Genomic DNA, 24,687 nt, shown 5'->3' on the forward strand with positions numbered 1-24,687 from the left:
AACAATATTTAACATCTTACATATATATTCAATATTGTATTTTTCCTATGAAATAATGACTTCTAATGTGAAAAGCAATATATGATTGTTTTCTTCTTTTTTTAATAAAACCTTGGCGACTACAGTCCAGAAAGATAAAGGACTAAAACAGTAGTACTTCAGCTAGGCTAGGAAAGAACTTTGGCTTGAGCCTTGTTGGCCAGTGGCCAAAATTAAAACATGCACATGAAGCCCCACCTTCTCCACAATGATGAGGTCTCCAACTTGTATATCAGAACTCTTCACTTGAATTTTACCTGGGGAGGAAAACAAGAGAGCATTATTCCTCACAAATGACAGGGATGTATGTGGGAGAGGACTGAAACAAAAGGGCAATAATCTTAAGTTCCCTTAGAAGACACATTCCAAACAGATTGACTACCTCATAAGGTGTGCTCTGAATGTTTAAACGGTGGTGAAATTAAACGCAGCTATTGATCCCTGGTCCTTGAAAATGACGCTGACTCTTAAAACCACAACCTTGTTTTTATATCGTTCTTCTCTTTCTCCCTCTAGTTTCAGAGAGATCAGTTACAGTACCTCGCCCATGCAAATGTAATACCCTTCTGTTTTGATCCCCGCTCTCAGGCGTGGACTAAAACAATGGAACATAGGGTCACTCTCAATTATATCGACTCAATATGCTCGAAGGACATACAGCCGCTGTGAAATGGCTATGGCTGGAGAGCATGCTTGAGCTAATGCTATGATTTCACTCTGTGGAGGACATTAAATTACAAGGAAAGTTTTGGTTATCTAGTTGGTTGAGTGATATGTAAGAGATAATACTTTTATTTTACAATATCATCTTCTCTACAATGTAGCCAAGAATTGTCTTCAGTATTAAAGTAGGACTAATGGAGCATACCGTACATGCATGAATGCAAAGTTGTAATAATGCAGCATACATGCATGAATGAATGCAGAGTTCTATAACAGCTACCTGTGTACTGTATGTGCTTTCTTCTATTGTGTGTGTTCGCACAAATACTGTATGTGCATGCATGCACAGGCACATGCAGACACACGTAGTATGAAAGTTACATCCCTCGCCGCCACTGTTACAGATATTACGCTTGGGAATTGGCCACACATTCAACAGAGGGATGGATCTTAGATCATACAGTCTTGAGAAATTGGAGACAGGGAAACAAAATCAATGCAATTACAGCAAGAGGAATGACTTTTGTTACAAGTGTAGATCCATTTGAGTGTCGTCCCTTAATTGCATGGGGAAAAGCTTGACTGTACACTTGAATATCCGTTACCGTAATGTCAGCAAGGGGTTACAGTCATAAGGGAGAGCACAGCTAGAGTGGTTTCGTTCTTCCTAACCTCGCACTGTGAGCTTGCCGTAGAGCTGAGAGTTCATCTCTTTGTCGCGCTGGTAACGGCGCACCTCGTCCACAGCCTCTCGCACCATTGTCACAGCTAACACAAAGCCCTGGGCGACACAGAATATGCAACACAAATTAAGGGATTTATTTTACACTTTTTAACATTAAGTTGCAAGTTCAGTATAAAAGTATATGGTTGATAGACAGAGACAGACAGATAATTAGACAGACTATTAGAGCCAGTCAGACAGATGGATGGTGATATGATCACAAGATGATAGAGGTCTGCCAGCAGGGACACTTGAAGGTTATTCTTAACCTTAAAAAGTTAAGAGCATTTACCAGAGGTGCCCAATAAGTGTACAGATAGCCGATTTTCAGAGATGGCACGAACTGGGAGCAGGCCACCACGAGAAAGTAGAGGTTGAGGAAGAACTTGAACTGCTGGTAGAGAACCTGAGAGGGGTAAAAGAAGAGACAATGATTCTGCACGGTGAGTGAATATGTCAGCAAGGTGAGACGAAGACGACTACGACATCCGCTGAGGAAGACGGCCAAAAACGCTAGCGAGCAGTCATAACGACGCACGGGCAAGGATGGGTTACACGACACAAGGTGGAAAAAGATACATCTTAATGCTGTTACCTTTACATTAACCTAATGGAAACCCGGCTGCTTTTTTTTAAGTTGTCTTTCTAATGACGTTCGAGGGGTACAGATTTCACTTGGCACGGAAACTTGTTAGAGTGTCCGATGAAGGCCAGCTGTATCCTGAGCATTACAGACTAAATCTGAAAAAAAAATTTAAATAAGATACTGTACTCAACAACACGGATGACTGCATTAATGAACTAAACAGCAGCAGAGGAAATCAAATGTCTCAAGACTTTGAAAGAATAATTTTGAGTTTTAAAAACATACCTATACAGACTAGCCAGACTGCCCCATAATTGAAAGATTACAGGTCTGGTTCCTAGTACCTAGGCGTACTGACAAAGTATTGTTGTGAAAGATAAGCACGTCTTTCATTGCAAGTCATGCTAGCTGGATAAGAGCATGACTTCAACCTGGTATACCTATTTTTGGCATGTCAAAGTTCTTTGAAACATGCCATGTTTCAAAGAATTGTAGATCTCTCTTGACATTTTCAAAAATGTTCAGAAATGTTCAAGAGGTAGTAGGGGTGTAACGTTTTTGAATAGGGCTAAAACCTCTTTGCATTGCATTGCCACAATGCATTGCTATTTATTATTCATTGGTTGCTATGTTTTAATCATGCACCTTCTGTATATTGGACTTAGTCAATTTGATTTGACTGTGCCTTACGGTTATTTGATTTGTCCTGTGTTCCTTTCTTCTCTATTTCCTTATTTTAACTCATCATGTAACTGCCAATGTAGAAAGCTTGCAAAGAAAGGATTTGAATTGTGCGATGTGACTATAAAGTTGAATTTACCAATGTCTTCTTGTGAGATGTTATCAAAAGCCCTTCACTAACACATCCTCTCTATCAAGGAGTGATAGAAGAAGCGTTCTATAGAGATTTGTTGTTGGGTTTCTGTGCTGCTGCTTCTACTTCAGAGAGACCTTTAGCAGAAAGCAACAGGCTATTCATCTCTGCTCAGATTTTGAATAATGATCGCAATAATGGGAGTCTAGCGTCTAAGTCACAGATTATCAGAGACAATGGGATCGATGGGCGATGCTCTATAGTTAATGAACCCTCTGACCTTTAGGGAAAAATGCACACAGCTAAACTCAATCTGTGAGTATTTAATAATTCAAGGTGGAAGGAGAAAAACAGAGGTGTTTGGCCCGCTATCGATGAGAATATCTATGTGTCTGAGAGACAGTTGACATTTTATAGCTTGGCCAAATGAACGGCTTCTTAATCATGGAGCCATTTGGTTTTTAATAAGGAACTGTGATGGATCTCAAGTGATCCCTACAGGAGTGAACCCTCACCTAAGTAATTGAGAGGCACAATTAACACATAGGATCACTCTAATGTGTGCTGGCACAATAGCCTCCAACATGGCTATCTGTACAATTGCAATATGCTATCAACTTGTATACGTACTGTATGTAAGGAAAAGTCCAGTACTGTATGTACTAGGCAGTGAAAAAGTTAGAAGACTGTACAGTCAAATGCAGGTATATTTTTTACAAAGGCTAGTAATGTTTGTAAACTTTACCAGCCACTTTGACAGGTAACCAACAATCTTATTGAAGTATATTTCCAGTCCAAAAATTACTTTGAATATTAGTTAGTCAAAAGCATAGTTTGTAGTCAAAAGCAGTTTGTGTATTTTGGAATCCATCATCCACTGTGGAGAGAGATGAAAATATTTGTTTCCTGCCCTAGTAATTACATACAGAGCACTAAGTATACAGTGACCAAAGCAACAACTGCATGGAAAAAAAAGCTAATGTGTCAACATATTCAACATGCAGAAGGTCCAGGAAGGCCATTTTCTGAAAGCAAGCTCACCCCAGGCACAAAGGTGAAGATGTTGTACTTCTGGTTTTTTATGGCATTCCTGGGGTACTTCTCATCACACTTCTCCGGGCAGCCAAGCCATACTGTCCGGGCCTTCAGTTCCTTCTTTCTCCGACAACAACGGAGCAAGCAATCACAGCAACTAAGTGGGAGGAACAGACATGATATGTTTGATTAAGTCCAGAGTTAAGATTAAACGCCAGCAACCAGCTAAGATTCTCTCCGGGTTTTCAGCCTACCTGATCAACTACTTTGGCAGACCAGACATTATTTGGAGGTCCGGCTCTATTCTACTGTACAATCCTATTGGTGGTAAACATTTTGATTGTTGCCACTGGTGTTTACTGCACCAGTCACATTGGCCACTAGACAGACAGTTAGGATTAGAACTGGCCTCTGTGAGAAAATACTGTAGAACATAAATGATACTCAATCAAAGTGTACCCTGTCCCTACATAAACACAGGGTGCAGATGAGATCTCTCTCATAATACTGGCAGCAGGTTGGCCCAGTGGTTTGCCAGATCAACCTGTAACTGAGAAGTCAAAGCTTTGATCAAAGCTATAGTCATCTCCATGCAAGTTCTTCTGAATGAAAATGTCAGTCAAATGCATTAAGTGTCACATAAGAATAGAAAATCTCTCAGCTCCATCCTACATAGCAAATTAATTCCAGGGTCTTGTTAGAGTTAATTAGATCTGCTAGGTTTCTTTTGACACCATTTTATAAAAGAGGCTCTTCAAGCACTTTAAACAAGCTGAAATGGTAGTAGCACCCCAGGAGTGGCATTCCCATGCTATTGTCATTGACGTGAGAAGTCACATTCAGAGATGAGGTCAACTCAACTAAAAGACCCACACAGTGTTTCTGCATGGAGTATGTACATTCATGTTATAATATACAATACACAGCAAAGATCCCCAGTGTTAATTTAACTCTGAGAGTATACAAAAACCGTCTCAGTTACAAATGGATAAATTAACAGAGGATTTTACTGTGTACTATTGTCTATGTAATTACCTGTTAGTTTAGAGATAGATTGCCTTCTGTGAACCCAGACAAGGGACATGCAAATATTGTCTTTACCCTCCAATAATATTATGTGAAAATAAGAGAGAGTTGAGGGGTTTGTGAATAAATTTGCACCTCCATTTCACTGAAAACTCCAGAAAGAGCATTTGAGATTCTATCAACCTGGAAATGGGCAAGTAGAGGGCTTTATCCTATCTGACAAACTCAAACATTCTAGTAGTAGTGTAGGGGTCAATTCAGAGCTGCTCGGTATGAACAGGCACTAAACTGGCACCAGTGGGGAACAAAAGGGAACACAGCCTGGCCTGGTTTTCATGTATGCCGTCATGCTGCTCGCTTTGGCTTTTCCACCCTGTAAGCAAGTTGGCAAAACAACATAAATCCACTAAAAGACGTGTTTGTGTTGGCCATGGCATTCTCAGTCTCTGCGCTCCCAAATTCCAGATTCATAAGAGCGATTATTTGCGCAAATGAATGCTATTCAAATAATATGCCATTTGAATAGGCAGGGCTTATTCAACGTGAATTATTTGCGTTTTATAATCCTAGGCTAAGCACACATAAAATTACTGGAAAGCATCAAACTGGTCAGCTGTGAAAAATCCGATTTGTTCATTAGTGGGGGAAAAAAATCAATATGCGGCTTGGAGGGAGGAGATGCATCACCGATAACAAACGACACTGAAAACTTAATATTCTATGAAATTCATCCACAAACAAAAGGTACTTTTTGGGTAATGAAATGCCCCACAAACATTTGTTTACAAATGTTATTACACTTCATTGTGCTGGCATTAACAAATAGTCCTCTCTTGCATGTAGCCAAAATGGTCGTTGTTAGAGGGCAAAACCTGTCAAATGAATCATTAGCTGGATAAACCATGCCATTTTGTTTGACCTTAAAAATCTTTTTGGACTGTTGGTGCGCGTCGAGGAACTCGACCAAACAACGTGCCCTTATCCTCTCTTTGCACTTCACGCACAGCTGCCGGTGCGTTTGAAATCCAAACTAAGCATCATTGGCAATACTTACTAACAATCTACACCATGCATGCACACACTAACACACATGTATATGTACACACACACATGTGGGGAATGATACACAACTCTCAAAGTGCGTTGAGGTTTTGAATAGAAATGCTATAAGTGGTTTATTGGTCCAGAATGTAAGTGTAAAGTATACAGTATACAGTAGGTTGATGACAAGAGAGAGCCTGACTCGTACTGTAATGTTGTTGCAGAACTATCCTTCCCAATTGTAAGCAACTCTTACAAGTATGGGAAAGCAGAAAAATGTATCAATGTACAAGTTTCAATTATTGAAAATATTTTCTGATTTTGAATACATACAAAAAAATTGTTCCAAATTAATAACAATAGTCATATATCATCATTAGTCATCTTTTATTTATGTGAATGGTGAAAGATAAAGGTGACATCCTTTATCTTTCATCATGTCTGCATGACTTGTGAGAGATCCAAGCTACAGTTAATTTATGATATCAATACCTGTGCACATGGTCGTACAACCTAAGTGCTGTCTCAGCAACATTATGAATGATTAAAAACACATGAATAATGAAGTGTGCCACCATATACCTGCCACAGAGTACTTTCCAGCCTCCTAAGAGGAACCAGCCCAGTCCTCTGTGTCTCTGGTGGACCCTGGCCCTGGGCAGGGTCTGGTAGTCACTCTCGTCATTCTCAAAGGCTTCCTCCGACATCATCAAGGGCATCTCATCCAAGTTGGAGGGCTCATCCTCTAGGGAGTATCTGTGCGGAAAGAACAAACAAATGTTTTACATGATATATCAGTATATAGATAGTTAGATACAATATAACATGTATAATACAGAGCAATAGAAGAATAAAATAACAACAAATACAGTACACTTAAAGTGTTATATTTGTTAGATGTTTTAATCCAAAATGATAAAGCACAAAGGGTACAAACTTTGTTTTAATGTGGGGTGAACTCGTGGGAAAAATCGGGTTTATGCCATGTGGAAGACTAGGTTTTAGTTAGTACAGTTGAAGCTCACTTAACATGTCAGCAAGTACTGTAGAGAAGCCTACATCCTCCATTCACAGCCACTTTTAAAAGGCAGATGGCAAACAATCTTGATCAATCTGTAATGTCTTATTCATGAAGTCTTTCTGAGGAAGAGAAAAGGTCTGTAGTTTAACAGGTAAAGCACACGCCCAGTGTAGGAAAACTCACCAAGATAAATACAACACAAATAAACTAAATTAACCGCTATCAGCCTGGGGTCCCAATTTTGGGCACGTCATTACTCATTATAGGCAATCATTGTCAAAAATGTTCGCTGTGTGACACTGCCGTAAACCGAAGTATAAATCAGGCTTAAGTGGCTAAATTGTTGTTTTCATACAGTAGTGTGCAGAAAGAGTCTGCAGGCCCCCAAAGCATCAGCAGCTAAACTGTGACAGATAGGCTGCTGTAAGCGCCCCCCAGCACAATAAACAGACTCCCTGGGGGGATATCAGACTCACTATAAGGAGAGCTCTCCTCTGGTCACACATTCTGGACTGGGTTTGCATGGGCTTGTCCAAGTTTTCCAAACATTTATGCATATACACATAGTAGGGGCTGGGGGATATTATGGACACAATCAAACGTCACGATATATTTGACATGCAGCCTTTAAAACCAGGAAAACACAAGCTATGCCATATCACAATATTATGATATCCAAAATCCCAGACGATATCTCCATCGCATAATATCACAATATCGATATAATAATCATATTGCCCAGCCAGACTAAGACATAGATGGTACTGCAAGTGTCACGTTTGACTGACCTATTCCAGAAACATAACAAATTATTGATATAGATCAATGCCGTTCCACCTATTTTCCGGCTCTGGAAAAATATGATAATTAAAGTACTTTAGATCTAACAGATCACTATACAAATTAACCAGTGTGCCTTGCACTCACACAAAACAATATGGTCATGTGATTGTGAACAAACATAATGCAGCGATGTCAAACTGGTGTTTCGCGGGCCATTTCCGGCCCGCGACGTCGTCAAATCTGGCCCGCGAGGTGATTTGAGAAAACGGCATTTAATACTACCTCTAATGGAAAAAAAAACGAGAGAGAAAAAAAAATGGCAGAAAAAAACGGCAGTGCCCAGCAGCTTCTTAGGTTGCCTCACTTGCCTGGTCTGAATACTGGACAAACTTGTTCTGGGAGAACAATGGGCCAATGGCCAAGGTGAAGCCACGGCCACGGTCATTAGCATACAGAGGACCATGACCATGGCCTCTCTTACGTTGTCAAACATAGCATAAATAGAGTCTCACAGGCAACACCATTTCATTCACCTGAAAGCTGAGGAGACACAGAGATATCACGCCACTGCTGAGAAGATAAGACGCCACTGCTCTGCTCGCCTAACCTGACGCTGCTCGCCTGCTGTGATTCAAGATGCTTTCCACATCCATGTTCTGTTCGTTTGTCAACAATGATCTAAATGGGAAGTTTATTTCAGCAGCTAGAATGTGACAGTTTTAGTCCGTTTTTTGGTGCGCAACACAGCCCTCGTTTAAGTGAATTGCTTTCACCTGCTCTGCTGTTGGACTGCTGTGCGCAACAGGGCATATCTCCGCCAAGCCAGGGTGACCTACCCAGGCCCATGAAATTCATATGCAGGCATAGTAGCCAATTAGAATGAAATCTGCAAAAACTGACTCATATACTGATACAGAACCATATATTGGCTATATATTATCGCTGTCGGGTGGAAATCTTGTATGTTCCTTTTTTATTATTATTTAAAAACAATTTAAAATCGTGAAAATAGCCAATCTACAAGCTGTAATTATTAATAATTAAGAAATACTATATTTTAAAGAGTGAAAAATCAACTAAAGTCATTATTAGTGCAAGTTCAATCACATTTCATTTGAATGAAAATAAATTGTGGGGAAAATACATAAAATCTCTAATCTGTGAATCTAATGTGATTAATGTGACCCCTACTTCAGTCATTGAAGTCCAGGGCTGAATGTGACATATTGAGACCTATATAACTAAATATTGGTCATTTGCCAACACATTATTTTGATAAATAAATGGGTTGTATTTCACAGATAGTTATACTATTCTAATAATATATTAAAATACAATCATCCTTAACCTTCAAGTTAAATTCATTATTTCCGTGGACTTAAAAATCTTTTTTTTTTGGATGGCCTTCCTGCCCTGGCATTTGGCCTTTGTGCCCTCCAAAAAATGACAACACCAAAGGCCAAGTGGCCTTGCCCCTAAAATGACGAAATTCCAGGCCTTAAATGTAATTAGTTACTTTACACCACTGTTGTTCTATAAATCTAATTATTTAACCACCCACACACATTACCAGGTATTGTTTAACTTCAAATTGAATTATTCTACTTAAAATGGTTTATTATCATTATTATTATTACAAATTGCATTGTCAATAATTAAAGTAGCTATTATTCTTAATACATTTTAAAAAAAAGTGATATGCATAGTTAGTAGCAGTGTCTGAGTGCGTGTGAGCGCGCATGTGCGTCCGCAACTGGTTCCAACCCACCTCAAGTCACCATTTGACCAATCTGGCCCCAACCCCAAAATGAGTTTGACTCCCCTGCTTTAATGGGATTGTGAGCTTAAGAGACCATTCTTTCTCAGTGATTCTCACTGATAGTTTTACCAATAAGCTTGTTGAGCTGAAGTCAACACTAGAGAAGGTGGCAAATTGTAGAGGTGCAGAGACTGTAATGGAATCAAAACGTCCCAGGTTTGATGTCCATCAACAGCCAAATTTCATGTCCTTGAGGTGATCTGCCAGCTTCACACTTGTTATGCTGGATAGAAATATCAGCTGAATGCCTAAAATGGTAGTGTAAATTGAGCAACTTGAACAAACAATAGAGTTCCTACAACACAACCTTTGTTTGGCAGCTAATAATACACCAGTGATTCTGGAGGCACTGAGTCACACAAACAACGCGCCCGCTAACGGAGTCAGTCTTTACTATCAGCCCCTGCAAGTTGTCCATATGGCTTAGCCCGAGTGGCACTGAGATAACTTCCTGGGATTCATTGTACTTGGCCACTGAAGTGAGTGATTCTAAAGTGTACTCTCAACTTACCAACAACTGAGGTTGAGTGACGTTGAGCTGGGTGACTTGGACTGTTTTGCTGATCAACTTATTTTGGCAGCACATCACAATATCAGACAGGCTCACTACAAACAGACACGGTGCCCAAATTGACAAAAACAATGACAAGTGGCTCTCTCATGGCGTACACACAGTGTGTCTTTACTCACACAACTCAGTGTTTCTAGAGTTAGCAGTTCCTGTAACTTGAGGAGAGACTGTCTATTCTGCTGTGTCTGAATCTAAAAACCGCTGGTATAATTTTTGTCAGGTGAGCAGCTACATACAATGTCGGCCCTGAGATGGCTACAACAAAGATGTGTGCTGGCGGTGGGTGTGAACGTAATCAACAACAGTGGAAAAGTCTGTACACACCCAAGAACTGCCAATGTACTGATGTTATGAGAGTTTGGTAAAGCCATTAGTTGTGGGTGGTCAAAGGGGAAGATGTTTTACACAGTGTATAACAGTGACAGCTGTTGTTCTTACAAGTTATTGGCGTGGGTGTAGTAGTTATTTGCCTAGAAGTAGGTGGTCATGCGACAACTGCAATAACTTGTTTGGTATTTACAACCCTAAGCTTGCCAGAGTCATGTGCTAACTGGTGGTCTCATCTGACAAATGCCTGACTCTGCTATATGATCATTTAAAAAAAACATATATATCTAACATATATCTAACTATGCATAAATAGTCCAAAAATTTGACCATGGAATGTCATGTGACTTTAAAAAGGGGTGTCTGGTCAGTGCAATGGTCAGCAAAGCCTTTGTGACAGACGTATTTTACTCTATTTTACCCAGGTCACAAATATAAACTAATAATAATACGACGAAAGCAATAAAGACAGAGAGACGTGACATTAAAATCGCAGCTTTAACATTGTTGTGGGAGAGAAAATACTAAGTGAAGCAAGAAAGGGGACCTGTCAAGCTGTCCCGGCAGATAATAGTAGATCTACAAGCTCACATCGCGTCATATCGCGACGCGATGCGAGCTTGTGGATCTGCTATTATCGGCGCGCGACACCGTCGTGCGGCAAAGTATCGGGCCTCAGTTTCGATGTCAACACCAAGCTAACGCTAACGGTTCCAGGTGAACTGTGTCCACAAAAAGCCACTCTGATCTCATGTCACTGAGTCCTGCGACATTACAACATTGAACACACGAACCTAAAGTCTCTCTCCGAAGACTCGGACCCGCTCCTGCCTACCTTGAAAGTCTGGAAGAGTTGTAATACGGGGTCCTCTTTGAGCTCTTCCGCACCGGGTTTAACGGGATGCTGTCAGCCATCTTGGCTGGGGCAGCAGAACGCGTCATGACGTCACTCACACGCAGAAAAGGAAGCAGTTTGTTATCTGATCAAATACAAAATTAAGTAGTGTGCCGATTTGATTTCTGTATGTGTGTGTGTGTGTGTGTGTGTGTGTGTGTGTGTGTGTGTGTGTGTGTGTGTGTGTGTATATATATATATATATATATATATATATATATATATATATATATATATATATATATATATATATATATATATATATATATATGTATATATAAATAATATATATATATATATATATATATATATATATATATATATATATATATATATATATATATATAAATAATATATATATATATATAATATATATATATTTTATATATAAAAGTGTCAGTGAAATACAATTTTCATTTTTCTATCTATGCAAAGACCAAAATACCAAATACAATGAAATTCCCTCACAGAAAAATGAGATAAAATACAACTTTGTATCTGATGCACAGTAGAGAGTAAATAGAGGCATAAAGTTTTCCTATACTCCTATATCTGTCAAAGAATTGATTTCAAAATGTTACTTTATTGCTGCTGGTTTATAAACCATTACATTGTATGGGCCTTATTGCATTTCTGATGCAGTGATATACATCATGAGACATCTCAGGTCGTCTGGGACAGGTCTGCTTTCTGAACCCAGAGTCAGAACCAAACATGGAGAAGCAGTGTTCAGTTTTTATGGACCACCATAGCTGGAATACACTGCCAGAAAACTGCAGGTCTGCCGGCTGCTGCAACTCTGTACTTTAAAATCAAAGCTGAAGAACCTTTCTCTTTGCCGTTGCCTTTTACTGAGGTTTTATTTTATTTATTCTGAACTTTAATTTATTATCTCATTTATTTTGTTTTATTCTGTATTTTCACTTAATAACGTTGGCTTCACTTTCTTAATTTTCACTGCCGTAGTGTTTTGATGTCTTAATGATCAATGTTTTGTGTTAAGGACATTGAATTGCCTTGTTGTCAATATGCTATCATACAAATAAACTTGCCTTGCCTATACATATATTATTAAGCAGTTTATTACAGTAAAATTAGAGACAAGCAACAGTGTTGGTATTCACTGAGCTAAAGCATTCTGCCCCCACTCTTATCAAAACCTAAACTGAAGCTTTATACTACTATATTTATCACTATTCACCCCCTCTCACTTTGCTAGTTCTAAAATATTAACACCACAAAAAAAAACACATCCTTTGTTTACTTTTTATTTAAGTAAATGGCATATGAACCAGACAAAGAAAATATTCTCATTCGGTATGTTTCGGCCCAAAATAATCTGTAAAAATATTTTCTGTGGGTAACAGGAGATTTCCATTGGTGTCCTTCTGATGCAGTCTAGAAAAATAGTGTCATTAACCTCTCACAGAAGATGCCTCTTTCTTATATCAAAGCAAAGTTTGGGGAATAATGTAATGTAATGTTAGGTCAACACCAAGAATTTAAAAAATAAAATAAAATAAACATACAAAAACATCATAACAAATACATTCTGTTTTCATGTGTATCTTTACACTACAGTACTTGATTCCCCCGTCTTACATAATAAGTGAAGGATTTTATTCCAGAAAGAAAAAATTATAATTTATATGAAGGACAATAAAATATTTTGCTGAAAATGCATAAGGTCAGGGAGTAAAGTAAATCTAGCAAAACCAACTCAAAGTGGCATGCATTGCAAGCTGCATGAAATGAAAGACATCAACCCGTGTTGAACATTTTAGTCTGTTTAAAAATCCATTGTCAAGCTTGTTCAATGACATTATTTTTCTAAGCTATTTCCATTCAGTGTTTAAACATGAAATCACCTTAAACCCATGAAATGCCAAGCCAAGTGAGGTAGTGAACTTAACATATACTGCAGTTTGTTCTAGTTTGTAGTCTAACTGTTTAATAAGAATGAGAGGAGATATTGTTCATCATAACCTTAAGGATAGGTCATTGCAAATCAGAAATATACACATTTGAAATAACATTTTGTGCTTTGCACCAGCTAGCAGCATCGGGGCAGCTGTACACAGAAGATTCTCGCAGATTCTTTGCATTATCGATTACATCAAATGTTCCCTTTTTTAGAGTGACAACAAATCTCCTTCATAAGCACCATGGGAATTCTCAGATACAACTGAAACAACTTATCTAATGTATAGAAAAACCAAGATTCACAAATGACGGTCAAATAAAATAGTAAAATCTGAATATCCTACTACTGTATGCTTGGTCAATTGATAAAAAGTATTTTTTTAAATCTGTATATAATACATTACATTACATAAGAACTGACAAGTTTTACAAATATTTCCAACGTAGTTTGCATAAAGTATCTATTCATCATGAATTCTTTATTCAGTTGATCCCAATCTCTTTACTGTCATCGATGAACATAGAAAAATGTCTGTTAGCTCCAAGTTCCATGCCTGTCTTTCCTAGACTGGTTATTGAGCTTCCAGCAGTGCTCACTCTGTCCATGCCATGAAGCTGAGGAATTCCTCTGTTCTGAATCACGGAGATCTCATTGTTCTTCATGGCCAGGCCGTTGGTTATAGCAGCTGCGTAGCGGTTCCAGAATCCTGCGTCTACATTCATGGCTCGGGCTGCTAGGTCCTTCTGGAACATCTCACCAAACTTCAGGGCAGCATCTCCTCCCAGCAGGGCCATGGGGTTCTCCACTGACAGCCGGCGGCCTCTCCTAGCTGGGGCATTATTCCACATATGAGTGCCCATGTGAACCTGGAAATGAAGAGAGAGGAAGACATGCAATCAAGGTCATGAGCTACATATGAACCCAGGACCTTGTTATGTATTCGTATTATTGTAAGTAACAGTAGTGGTATGAGCCCTGGGCTTAAGCCTTACACTCAGAATTTCACCCTTGCACTCCTTATATTTTTTGTTATGTAGATGTCGGAATTTAAGCTCAGTGAGATACGCTGGATAAGGATGTCAACAACTGTAAATGCACATATACTGTAAATGTATAGGTATGATGATTACATTAGAGAGTAACTAATATCTACAGTCATGAATGTGATTAACCTTTCAAATACATTACAATTTGTATCTATATAAATGTCTGACAAAATCATAGATATATTCTTTGCAATATGAGCAGGGATTGTAGTCTGACAAACAAACACAAAAATCTGCAATACCTTCAGATTGCCTTTAGTGGTGAAAGCTCTGCCGCAGATAGAGCAGACGAAGGGTTTCTCCCCAGTGTGTGTGCGCTCATGTATCTGCAGGGCACTGGCTGAGGAGAAGTTCTTCCCACACGCATTACAGTTGTGTTGCTTCGGGGTCCGTCTAGGAGCAGCAGGCCCAAGCAGGGATGTCATTCCTGGGCTGCCAGCCGACGGATAAGCCGGAGGAATGTGGAGGCTAAACGGTGCGTGTAGCCCCTCGATTGGGTTGTTGGGCTGATTGTGCCCATTCATCTCACTTTTTATCATGCCTGATGCACTGCTGCTAATCAGGCTCGGAATGCTTTGACCTGCAGGTGAAATTAAAGAAAGGAATTGAAGTTTAGTTTTTTTCTGAAGCATGGTATATAAAATGTGCATGCTTTCAACAGATTAGTGAGATATTTGATAAGGAATAATTATTTTGTAAATTTGTACAATATGTTTCAAACCTTTGTCAGCAATAAAATGTCTTGCAGTAGTATTATTAGTATATCTACAGTATGGCATCATCATTGTAGTAGTTATTAATTTATTCAACAACAAAAAAAAGTCTCTCTCAGCATTTATAAATACTTGTAAAAACATTTATTAAAATGAATTAAATTAATAATGACTACTCAACGCGCTGCGTGTACAGCAAATAGCTCCGTACCTCGTTCTCTGCTCAGATGAAATGGCATACTGTGGGGACTCTCCTCTTTCACACATGGATTGCCTGGCTGTATTCCCCTCAGGTCCTGTGTCCCTCCAAACCCTGATGTAGAGGTAGGAGAGTCAGATTGCTCCCTCTTCACTGAGGCTGCCAAAGGCTCTTGAGAGTCTGATCTGCTAGTTGCCACCGGAGATTTGCTCAATCTGCCTTCAAAATTGCACTGTATAGGAGATACACGGGGAGAGCTGAAGGTTTCAGAAACTGTAGGACTGCCTGCATTGTGATTTCCAAACCGTTTCTCTGTAAAAGAGCAATTAATAACAGCCCCACTGCCTATAAAACCATTAGCCAGTGACTTCATGCCAAAAGAGTGGTTCAGGCCGACAGTGGAGTCAATCATTCTCATTTGGTTCTCCAGTGCTGCTATACTCGAAATAATGGCTGAGGACTTGGGGGGAGAATCACAGACTGATACCAGGGGCTTGAAAGGACACAGACCATCCTCCTCCATATTTTCTCCCTCATATTCCTCTTCCTCATCCTCGTCGTCCTCCATTGAAATGTCATCCATGAGGTCATTGTCATTGCTGCTGAGGCTGTTGAAGTTGTCTCTGTCTGCCTCCTGTCCCTCTATAACTGATGAGTCTGGGATCTGACCACCCATGTGCATGCGAATGTGCTGCTGCAGCACAACGGCGTTGGTGAACTTCTTCTGGCAGATGGGGCACGAGTGCTGCACACGGAGTGGAGGGTTCTCTCTGTGAACGCCAATGTGGGTTTTCAGGTTGCCTTTGGTGGTGAACGCCCTGCCACACACCCTGCATCTAAAAGGTCTCTCTCCGGTGTGGATGCGGTAATGCATCTTCAGCGCACTCTGGCAGCTGAGGACACGGTGGCAAAGGATACACTGGTTGGGATCAGTCATCTTTTTGTCAATATTCTCCACCAGCTGCTGAAGCTTTGAGGTTTCAGATGTTTGCATAGTGTCCAGCAGGCCACCGGAGAGGAAGTTCATGTGTTCTGAGTTAAGTGAGTGGTGTGGGGAGTTTGACACGGGGGATGCCTGCGTGGTGGGCTCACGTGTGGGTGTGGTGGAAGGAGTTGGAGTGGTGGTGCTTGTGGCCAAATTAATTGAATTGGCCCTCATTCTTGCAATAAAGTTTTGAGGCAGGTGTACCCCTTCTGTTTTGAAGATATTACAGCCTTCATTCTCACTGTTAGATTGTAGAGACTCTGAAACAGGAGGGATATTAGGCTCACTGCCTATGCGATTAGGTGACAAAGACACACATTCACCTGAAGCTGTCCTATAGGGAGATTTAACAGATGGTATTACACATGGAGAGTCATTTGAGCTTCCTATACTGGTGAGAGTAGAGGACAACGGAACACCCATCGGGGTAAGAAGAGTTGCCACCACAGGTTTGGTATCCAGCCAGGAGGACCCTGGTTTTTCTGGAGGGAATGACATCCCATACGGAATACCAGAACTTGTTGGCACATTGTCTAAGTATTCTGGCACAGGGTAAGGGTTCATCTGAACATGAGGATACTTTTCTTTGTGCCTCTGGAAGTGGACCTTCAAGTTCCCCTTGGTGGAGAAGCGATTACCACAGATGTTGCACTTGAACGGTCTCTCTCCAGTGTGGGAGCGCAGGTGGATCTGCAGGGCGCTGTCGCTGCCAAACACTTTGGCACAAAACCTGCATTTATGCTTGAAGAAGGGCTCTTCCGGGCCGGGCTTGGTGTCAAACAACGACACGTTGGGCAGCTTTCCCTTCCTGTGCTTCATCATGGCGGCAAGGGGGTCGAGTGCGTTAGCTGTGGCAGCGATGCTAGCCAGGGGGTTGGGGAAAATGACGCTGCTAGGGGGGCTCTGAGGTAGAAACGGAAGGCTGGAAGATGGGCTGAGGAGGCTGTTCTGCCCCGACAACGGACTGGGGGAGTCCAGTGTCTGGGCACAGCTAACGCTGGTTGTGTGTGAGCCTGTATAAGGAGGCAGCAACGTGGAAATGCTACCACTTGAATTAGGCGGAGCCGGGGCCGAGCTTTCTGAGGAGGCTGAAGTGTAGGGAGCGTCTCTAAAGTTGAACTGAACACAGGCTTCCATTTGTGAGGAGACTGGTTGCAACCTCTCCCGCAGAGAGGACAAAGAAATTGAGGCCTGTCCATTAACGGCTGACGGCATCGTTCCCGACAGCGGCAGTATGGGTGGAGTGATGAGGCCTTGAGGTGGAAACGGATTAGGAGCCAGAGACGGGGCCCTGGAAGTGGGGTTTAACGCAGCCTGTGTGGGCTGTCTGTTCATGATGGCTACCTGGCTCCGGATCTGCTCGATGAGCTGCAGCTGGTGGACCTGTTGCTGCTGCAGAGCCAGCAGGTGCTCCAGGATCACTGGGATGGCCGCCGACGCCGCCTTCCCTCCTGCACTGCTGCCACTTATTCCCTGGGAGAACTGGGCTACGGCCACTCTGGTGTTGTGGAGGATCTCAAGCGTCACATTTGTACTGGGCATGCTGTAGCCGCTCGCGGCTGACATCAGAGGGGAAGGATTTAACTCAGTCGAATCTTGAGGCTTAGGGCTAGAGGTGGATGCTGTATGTTTGTCCTGTGGCCAGTGCTCAAGCTCTGTGGGCTCATCGTGGTCCCTCGCCTCCTCCAAAGGATCCAAGCTGTCGTTGTCATTCGACACCAGCGTCTCTGCCGTCTCAAGCCCAGTGTCTATGGATTCCACAACGGTAGAGTCGCTGGGCACCATGCTGGGAACTGGGGAGGGTCCTGCTGGGGAATCCTCAGAAACAGGCATGGTGTCCTCGTCCTTAACTATGAGCACCAGAGGGTCTTCAGTGCAGACTCTCTGATGCTCACACAGTTCCCTCCAAGTGAAGAACTCAGCACAGCACGTCTCACATATGTGGGTCTCCTCACTGCAATTGTGGATCTCCCCTCCTCTGAGCTCCTTCCTCTCGATGTCCCCAAGAACACCTGAAAACATCAAATAAAAGGCATAAATAAATGGGTTAGAACAGTGGTAATTAATTATAATACTTTCCTGTAAACCATAATCATACCCATGCACAATTAATAGCTGATTACATTTACTAAGAATTGTTAAAAAGTGTATGTAGGGCCAGCGGTCCGGGCACTTAGGCTCTAATGTAGCCTGACAGCGCATTGTGGGTTCGAGTCCCGTTCCCGACGATCTTTGCTGCATGTCTCTCCCCATCTCTCTCTCTCCCTGTTTCCTGTCCATCTCCACTGTACACTTTCAATAAAAGCCCCAAAATGTAATTGTACACATACAGCATGACAGTTACTCAGTTAGTTAAGTCTAATATAGGAATAAATAGGTCACTAAAACAATTGATTTGAACGTTAAATAAAAGCTTTCATTCACCAAAACATATTTTCTGTTTTTTAATGCTCATACTATTTGCAAAAACAATTGCATAAAAGTTATCTCAATTCTCAATTGTGGCTGCAGACAGTTAATGACACTCCATAGAGTACATTGATTTCTAGTTTATTTATATAATTCAAGCATCATATCTGTGATTGAAAATAGAATTGAATTGACCGATCAAAAAACTGCAAATAATTCTTTGTTTGTTTATCTTCCAAAAATACTTGGATGAGATTTATTGTTTATTTATTGTATAAGTACCATTAAGATAGTGTCACAAGGCTGTCAATCAATGAAAAGGTTAGTAAACTGATTTGAGTTTTGTGATTTTTCAAACTTTGTGGTAGTAATTTTCGTCATTAATGTAGCAAGTTTCACCCACGTAGCACTCAAAACAGGTAAAACCATGAATAAATGTAAATACAATGTAATTGAGGTTTCATTCTGACAGACACCATATTTTCACAGGAATAATTGATTCCAAATTCTAGAAGTGAGTTAAGGTGTGCAATTTAAAATGTGCAATGTCTAACTAAATTCCACTCTATACACGTACATTTTTATAGAGATTCAGAATGTACAAGAAAGTGAAATGTACCTGACAGCAATGAAAATATTTAATCATATACTGTAAAATAATCATACTTGGCTGTAATATCATCAAACACAATATTTTAGTTTTATTCTCAAGTTTTGTTTGAAAGTTGTAATCAGATCATTATAATCGTCTCAATGTATTGTCTGTTTTAAATCAGATACACATTTGGTTAAATAATTCAATCTGCTGAAATCAAATGCACAATTATTAAGTAACCACAAAACCCCACATAGGCTACTGTATATTTACTTTTCTTTCAGACTGAATATGATCTTTGATATCATATATTTAATTTTGCCTTACATAAGTAGAGTTGACATGTAGCGTCCCTCTTAAAAAGCTTATAATGATATGCTGTTACATCTGTTCAGGCTTTGGCCCATTAGGAAGCACATAGCAATACCAGATGGAAAAATTCTGGGAAATTAAGGGAAATCATGGTTACATACACTCCAACCTCCCATCTCTTCCATCTTTTATTGTAAACATCAAAGATCATTTTTGGTTAGATTTTAGTCAGAGTGGCATACATTTACAAGGAAAGTGGCGAGTGTAATTCATTTTAAAGATTATGTTAAACACAAAATAATGTTTTGGGATCATTATATTTATCACAAAAACTATTCAAATACAATATTTTGATGGTGACAAAATAAAAAGTAGAAAGCTACCAATAAAGAAACTATACAGTGTTTTTTGTATGTGTGCCCTATGTACAGTATACACACATGTATGCGCACATGCATGCACGTATATGTGCTTATGCATGTGTGTGTGCACGTCAATATGTGACTATCAGGCATTTCTAAACATCTACAATGTGCAAATCTATTGCCCATGAGTCATATAAATTGCTGTGAACATAAACATTCACATGAGAGTACAAGTGTTGACTCAGGGTCAATAGACTTACACTGCAGCGATTTTCACAAGATTCCCCACTTTATTGTCATATGAACCAAACTTACTGGGAATGTAAATAGAGACTAGGTCGTAAGAACAAATACATATACGCGTCTTACAGATACTAAATATTGTACGTACAAGGCTATTCATCCTTAGATTTAAAATATATAAAGTATAAGAAGACTCAGAAAGAAAGCCATGTAAATATCAGTGGTCAGTCAGTCAGCATTTAGCCATTTAAAATATATCACCTGTCACCTAACTAACATAAACTTTTTTCCCCGGTGAGAAAAAAATATTTATTTTCAACCGACACTTTCAATACTCCAATGAGTCCTACAATAATCTGTGTCAGTGGCCCACAAATTGGGCGGTCTCAAGATCATCAAGACGGTCAACCAAACACTAAGAACATCACAGCTTTTTTTTAGATAAGGATGCGTGCAGCCTGCATGTTCTGAAATTAACTCAAACTAAATCAGATAAACAGGTAGTTTAATGTCCAGAACTATGTACCTTTAGAAATATCATAACCCCCACACTTTCAGTTTCATAAACAATTTCCACTTCAAGACAGACCAACACAAACCAACCGTTTAACACAGTAAAATCAGAGTACAAATGGTTCAATCTGTACGCTCAAGGCAAAATTAACACTCAGGATTTTACGGTGTAGGAACGGTATGCCGATTTTCGTCCACTAGGCCTACTTGTTGTGTAAGTGACTGCTTAATGCCGTAGATCCATGCAAACCCAAACAGTAATTCGGCACAGCATTAAAGCCCTTTTTGCCCGCTCGGTCCTATAGGCTTCAGAGGTCAATGGCCCAGATGTACTAATTGTATTATGATCCTGACATGAAGCACTTGCCCCTAGCAGGGTGAGGCAGACAAAGGTTAAGTCAGCAGGCTCAATCAAAGCCAGTCTGCGAGATAGAACCCCCCTCTGTCCCTCTGTCTGTATGGCAGGCTGGGGGTGGGACTGAGAAGGGCCTTGGTCCCCTCTCAACACCTTCTCATAGCCACAAATAATAAAGTGGCATAATAGCTACACTTAAGTGGCATAATAGCTACAGATACTGTAGTACTAAAGTGACATTACGCTGTGCAACAAAGCATGGCGCAAGAGCCATGATGACAAACGGTTGAGTTGCTGTGTTAAACAATCCTGCAAATGCGTTTGATGAGAAATTATGCTATAAAACATTAACATAGACTAACGTGATCAAATTAGGCGAAAATAGAAACACATCCAAATAAATCATTTTCCATTAAGCTTTTAAAAGGGTTAATGTCTAGACAAAAGCACATTGTGGACAATAATCTAATGGCCCCTATGCAATTTGTTCGGTTGTTTTGCAACTTATTAAATGAGAGCAGGTCAAATAGTGTACAAGTAGGCTACATTGTGCTTTCAGGACAAAACTGACTAGACTAAGCTGCAGGTTAGTTTATGGGTAAAAACTTTAGTGTTGATAAGTGATTGATGGCCTATAAGCTACCTACTATAGTATTACAAACAAAATAATATGTGGTCTATTAACCGTCTAATTTCTGATCATGATCATGAAATTACTTTCTAAACTCAGACTTGAAACAAACATGTTTCAATATATACATTTTTTGTTTAACAAAACAATTAACTATTATAACATACAGGCCATAGTGGGGGAAAAAATAATTAAAAGGGAATATAATGTACACACACACACACACACACACACACACACACACACACACACACACACACACACACACACACACACACACACACACACACACACACACACACACACATGTGCTCGCGTGTGTGTGTGTGTGTGTGTGTGTGTGTGTGTGTGTGTGTGTGTGTGTGTGTGTGTGTGTGTGTGTGTGTGTGTGTGTGTGTGTGTGTGTGTGTGTGGTGTGTGCACAGACACAAAATACATTTAAATTAAGAATGATTAATTTAACAACATAATATTTTCATGCACAATAACCTTGACTTTTATATGAAATTATTTCATCTCTATAGGGGCCAAATAAAGTCCTTAATAGCAGATACCCAGCCTGTGATGTAGACTACAGGCCTATATAGTATTATAAATCAAATTATTTTAAATCACTGCAAACAGAAGAGTAGGCTAATTTTATTAGAGCAAGCAAGTAGCCTAATTAACATTTCCATATTCAAATTATTTCTCCTAAATAGCACTGGGTCGGTTCGTATTGTAATGTAAATAAGCCTACGTTGTGTCTCCCATTAATGTGTAAATGTAAAATATTTTGACAGCTACAGGGAGGCCTTAAGAGGACGCGTTGGGCAATATCCAATGCAATTTGTAAAGAAAGTTATAGACGTCATAATATATATATTAGCATGGGCTATATATATATTTTATATATCATATCAATATTTTAGTATTTTTGCCGTTAAAGTTGTTTAAAGAACATCCCATTTCAGGGGGATAACGTGCCAAAAGTTGAATGTCTGTTATATTTGCATAGGGCCTGACCAGAAGAAAATATAAGATTTAAAAAGTTTAAAAACAAATCATTTGCAATTAAATTGGCTTTTCTTTAAAGTCCAAAGTAACTAACTTTTGTCGACTTGATTTGACGTCGTATACAAAAAGTAGATCGCCGTTACACTTAAATTAGGAATGATAAAATGCAATATAGCCTATAATAATTTAAATTCAATTCTTAACCGTATGCTCTAAAGCAAGTTTCCCAAACAGTGGGCCGGGGCCCATTTGTGGGCCGCAGGTACATTGTATGGGTCACGAGTAAATATCCCTTTAATTTTAGTTTCCTACATTTTGATTTAATTATTATCATTTCAAAATATTTTCAAAAAGAAAATCCCAAAAAATGCAAAAATGTATTAAAACAAAAGTCTAAGAAATCCCCACAATTAGAAAACAAATGTTTAAGAAGTAGTGAAAATAGCCGATCTTCGTGATGCATTGTGAGCCTATAGATCTGCTATTTTCACTTGGGTCCTGGCCTGGGCTGGGCAGACATCAAATTTCTCTTTTTGGTCTTGCAGCTAAAAAGTTTGGAAAGCAGTGCTCTAAAGTTAACAGCTGAAGTTAAAAGAAGAACAGACAGGTGTAAACTCATCCACATACCATGTTCTGAGAGGACATCAGGCTGTGATGATGGGTCTTCATCTGACCTGAGATGCTGAGGCTTGGCTTGCTTGCGGCGGGACATGTTGATGATGATTCTCGACGACTTGCTCCTGTCTTTGGCCGATTCATCTAACAACTAAACAAATGGGACCCTGGCCTTCAAGCGAGAGTCTGCTCTGTGAAATAAGTATATTAGCTGCTGTTGCCCGTGGTGATGTGCGGATTGCGCATGTCGGCGTGATTATGATGGAGGGAGGATAATGCTTTACGACTCTCGCTGTCCTTCGATAGGTGATTGGCTCCTGTCCAGCAGATTACCACTAGATATGGAAATGAGGGATGGCTTTAATGATCGCTTCCTGCGTCCACCTGGTTTTACGCATAACCCGCTCCTCTTCCAGCCCAGTCCCAAGTTGTCATGTATAAGTTTCACATGCGTTTTTAAGACAGTCCTCTGGTTGGGTTGACTTGCATTGACTCTAGGCACGATGTTGCTGCTGCTGCTTTGTGGACGTTAGAGACGTTGAGAGGTTTTTACATGTCCAAAATGCGCGACATAACCCGCGCTGATTCCCTCTTGATTTGGTCTGAAATAGGTCCTCCACTTCGCTTGCTTCTCGTCTCGGGTGGCCCACCTGGCCTGGCGAGGAAACTCTGATCGCCGTTAATCTCACGCAGAACAGAAACAGCCTTCCCTGCCGGGGCTAAACTGCACCGTTATATTTCCGGAGAAGAATTTGGTTGCACCTTCAAACATTTAGGCTACAGCTTATAAAGTGCTTAAAGCAAGGTCCAGCCTATGTAAGCAAGCCATGAGCGAGACCGAACACCGAAAGAGTAGGTCCTACATGCGTAAAATCAACTTTTAGCGCAAAAGCTCGTTTGGAGCCCGCTAGCAGCACAGATCGCCGACATGATGACTGATCTCTAAAGTGGACTCAAACAATCCTTGGTCTTGTTTGTGTGTCTGTGTGTGTGTGGCACCGGCTCTCTGCTCTCTCTCTCTCTCCTTGTTGCCTCCGCCTCCGGTCCATCATTAGTTGCCCTTGAGCCGCCTGCGATAGGCTACTGCTAGGACACCACATGAAGGTGTTGGAGAGCTGTTACTTCACTTGTAACGACCTCCCACTATTGGAGCCATAATACAGTGGTTCTCAAACTTCTGCATGCCAAAGACCCCCAAAATGACATGTATTTGACATGTATTTGACTCCCCCATCTCAAAAAAATATTTTATAAAATTGGCAGATCTACAAGCTCATACTCAGTGCCACACTATGAGCTTGTATATCATGCTATTTCTTAATAGCCAATAAAGTATAAAATATGGTTAAAGTGGTTAAAATTATTGTCCGCTACATTAACAAATTTAGCTGTGGACCCCCTGGTACCCCACCCCCCAAGGACCCCTGAGGGTCCCCCCCCGG

The 24,687-nt window shown here is 40.3% G+C and overlaps 2 protein-coding genes across 5 annotated transcripts in view; both read right to left on the reverse strand.

Moving 5' to 3' along the window:
• Positions 1-11,364, reverse strand: part of atp9b (ATPase phospholipid transporting 9B) — a gene marked incomplete at its 5' end in the record, with an annotated part of 53,093 nt that extends 41,729 nt beyond the window's left edge. For 2 of the 4 annotated variants that reach the window (XM_080442139.1, XM_080442138.1), the window contains 6 exons: positions 238-296; positions 1,375-1,483; positions 1,719-1,832; positions 3,868-4,018; positions 6,511-6,684; positions 11,285-11,364. In XM_080442139.1, coding sequence (XP_080298265.1) covers positions 238-296; positions 1,375-1,483; positions 1,719-1,832; positions 3,868-4,018; positions 6,511-6,684; positions 11,285-11,364 — 687 coding nt within the window. Of the gene's footprint in view, positions 1-237; positions 297-1,374; positions 1,484-1,718; positions 1,833-3,867; positions 4,019-6,510; positions 6,685-6,865; positions 7,031-11,284 lie in introns of those variants that run through there. The other 2 variants (XM_080442141.1, XM_080442140.1) reach the window with 2 other exon arrangements.
• Positions 11,365-12,674: 1,310 nt separating this feature from the next.
• Positions 12,675-24,226, reverse strand: sall3b (spalt-like transcription factor 3b). The gene is made up of 4 exons (XM_080442137.1): positions 23,258-24,226; positions 15,239-18,223; positions 14,557-14,894; positions 12,675-14,134 (listed from the first exon to the last, which is right to left on the reverse strand). The coding sequence occupies exons 1-4, from the start codon at positions 23,340-23,342 to the stop codon at positions 13,751-13,753; spliced, it is 3,792 nt and encodes a 1,263-aa protein (XP_080298263.1). The 5' UTR covers positions 23,343-24,226; the 3' UTR covers positions 12,675-13,750.
• Between the last annotated feature and the right edge of the window lie 461 nt (positions 24,227-24,687).

The sequence above is a fragment of the Gymnoscopelus braueri genome, assembly GCF_963280865.1.
Source record: "Gymnoscopelus braueri genome assembly, chromosome: 11".
Taxonomy (NCBI): Eukaryota; Metazoa; Chordata; class Actinopteri; order Myctophiformes; family Myctophidae; genus Gymnoscopelus; species Gymnoscopelus braueri.

Excerpts from the sequence above, each read along its gene's own strand:
- sall3b (XM_080442137.1), bottom strand. The coding sequence starts at position 23,342 with ATGTCCCGCCGCAAGCAAGCCAAGCCTCAGCATCTCAGGTCAGATGAA. Across the intron at positions 18,224-23,257 it reads TGATGTCCTCTCAGAACATG|GTGTTCTTGGGGACATCGAG; the intron begins GTATGTGGATGA and ends TGATGTTTTCAG. Across the intron at positions 14,135-14,556 it reads CCACTAAAGGCAATCTGAAG|GTTCACATGGGCACTCATAT; the intron begins GTATTGCAGATT and ends CTTCATTTCCAG.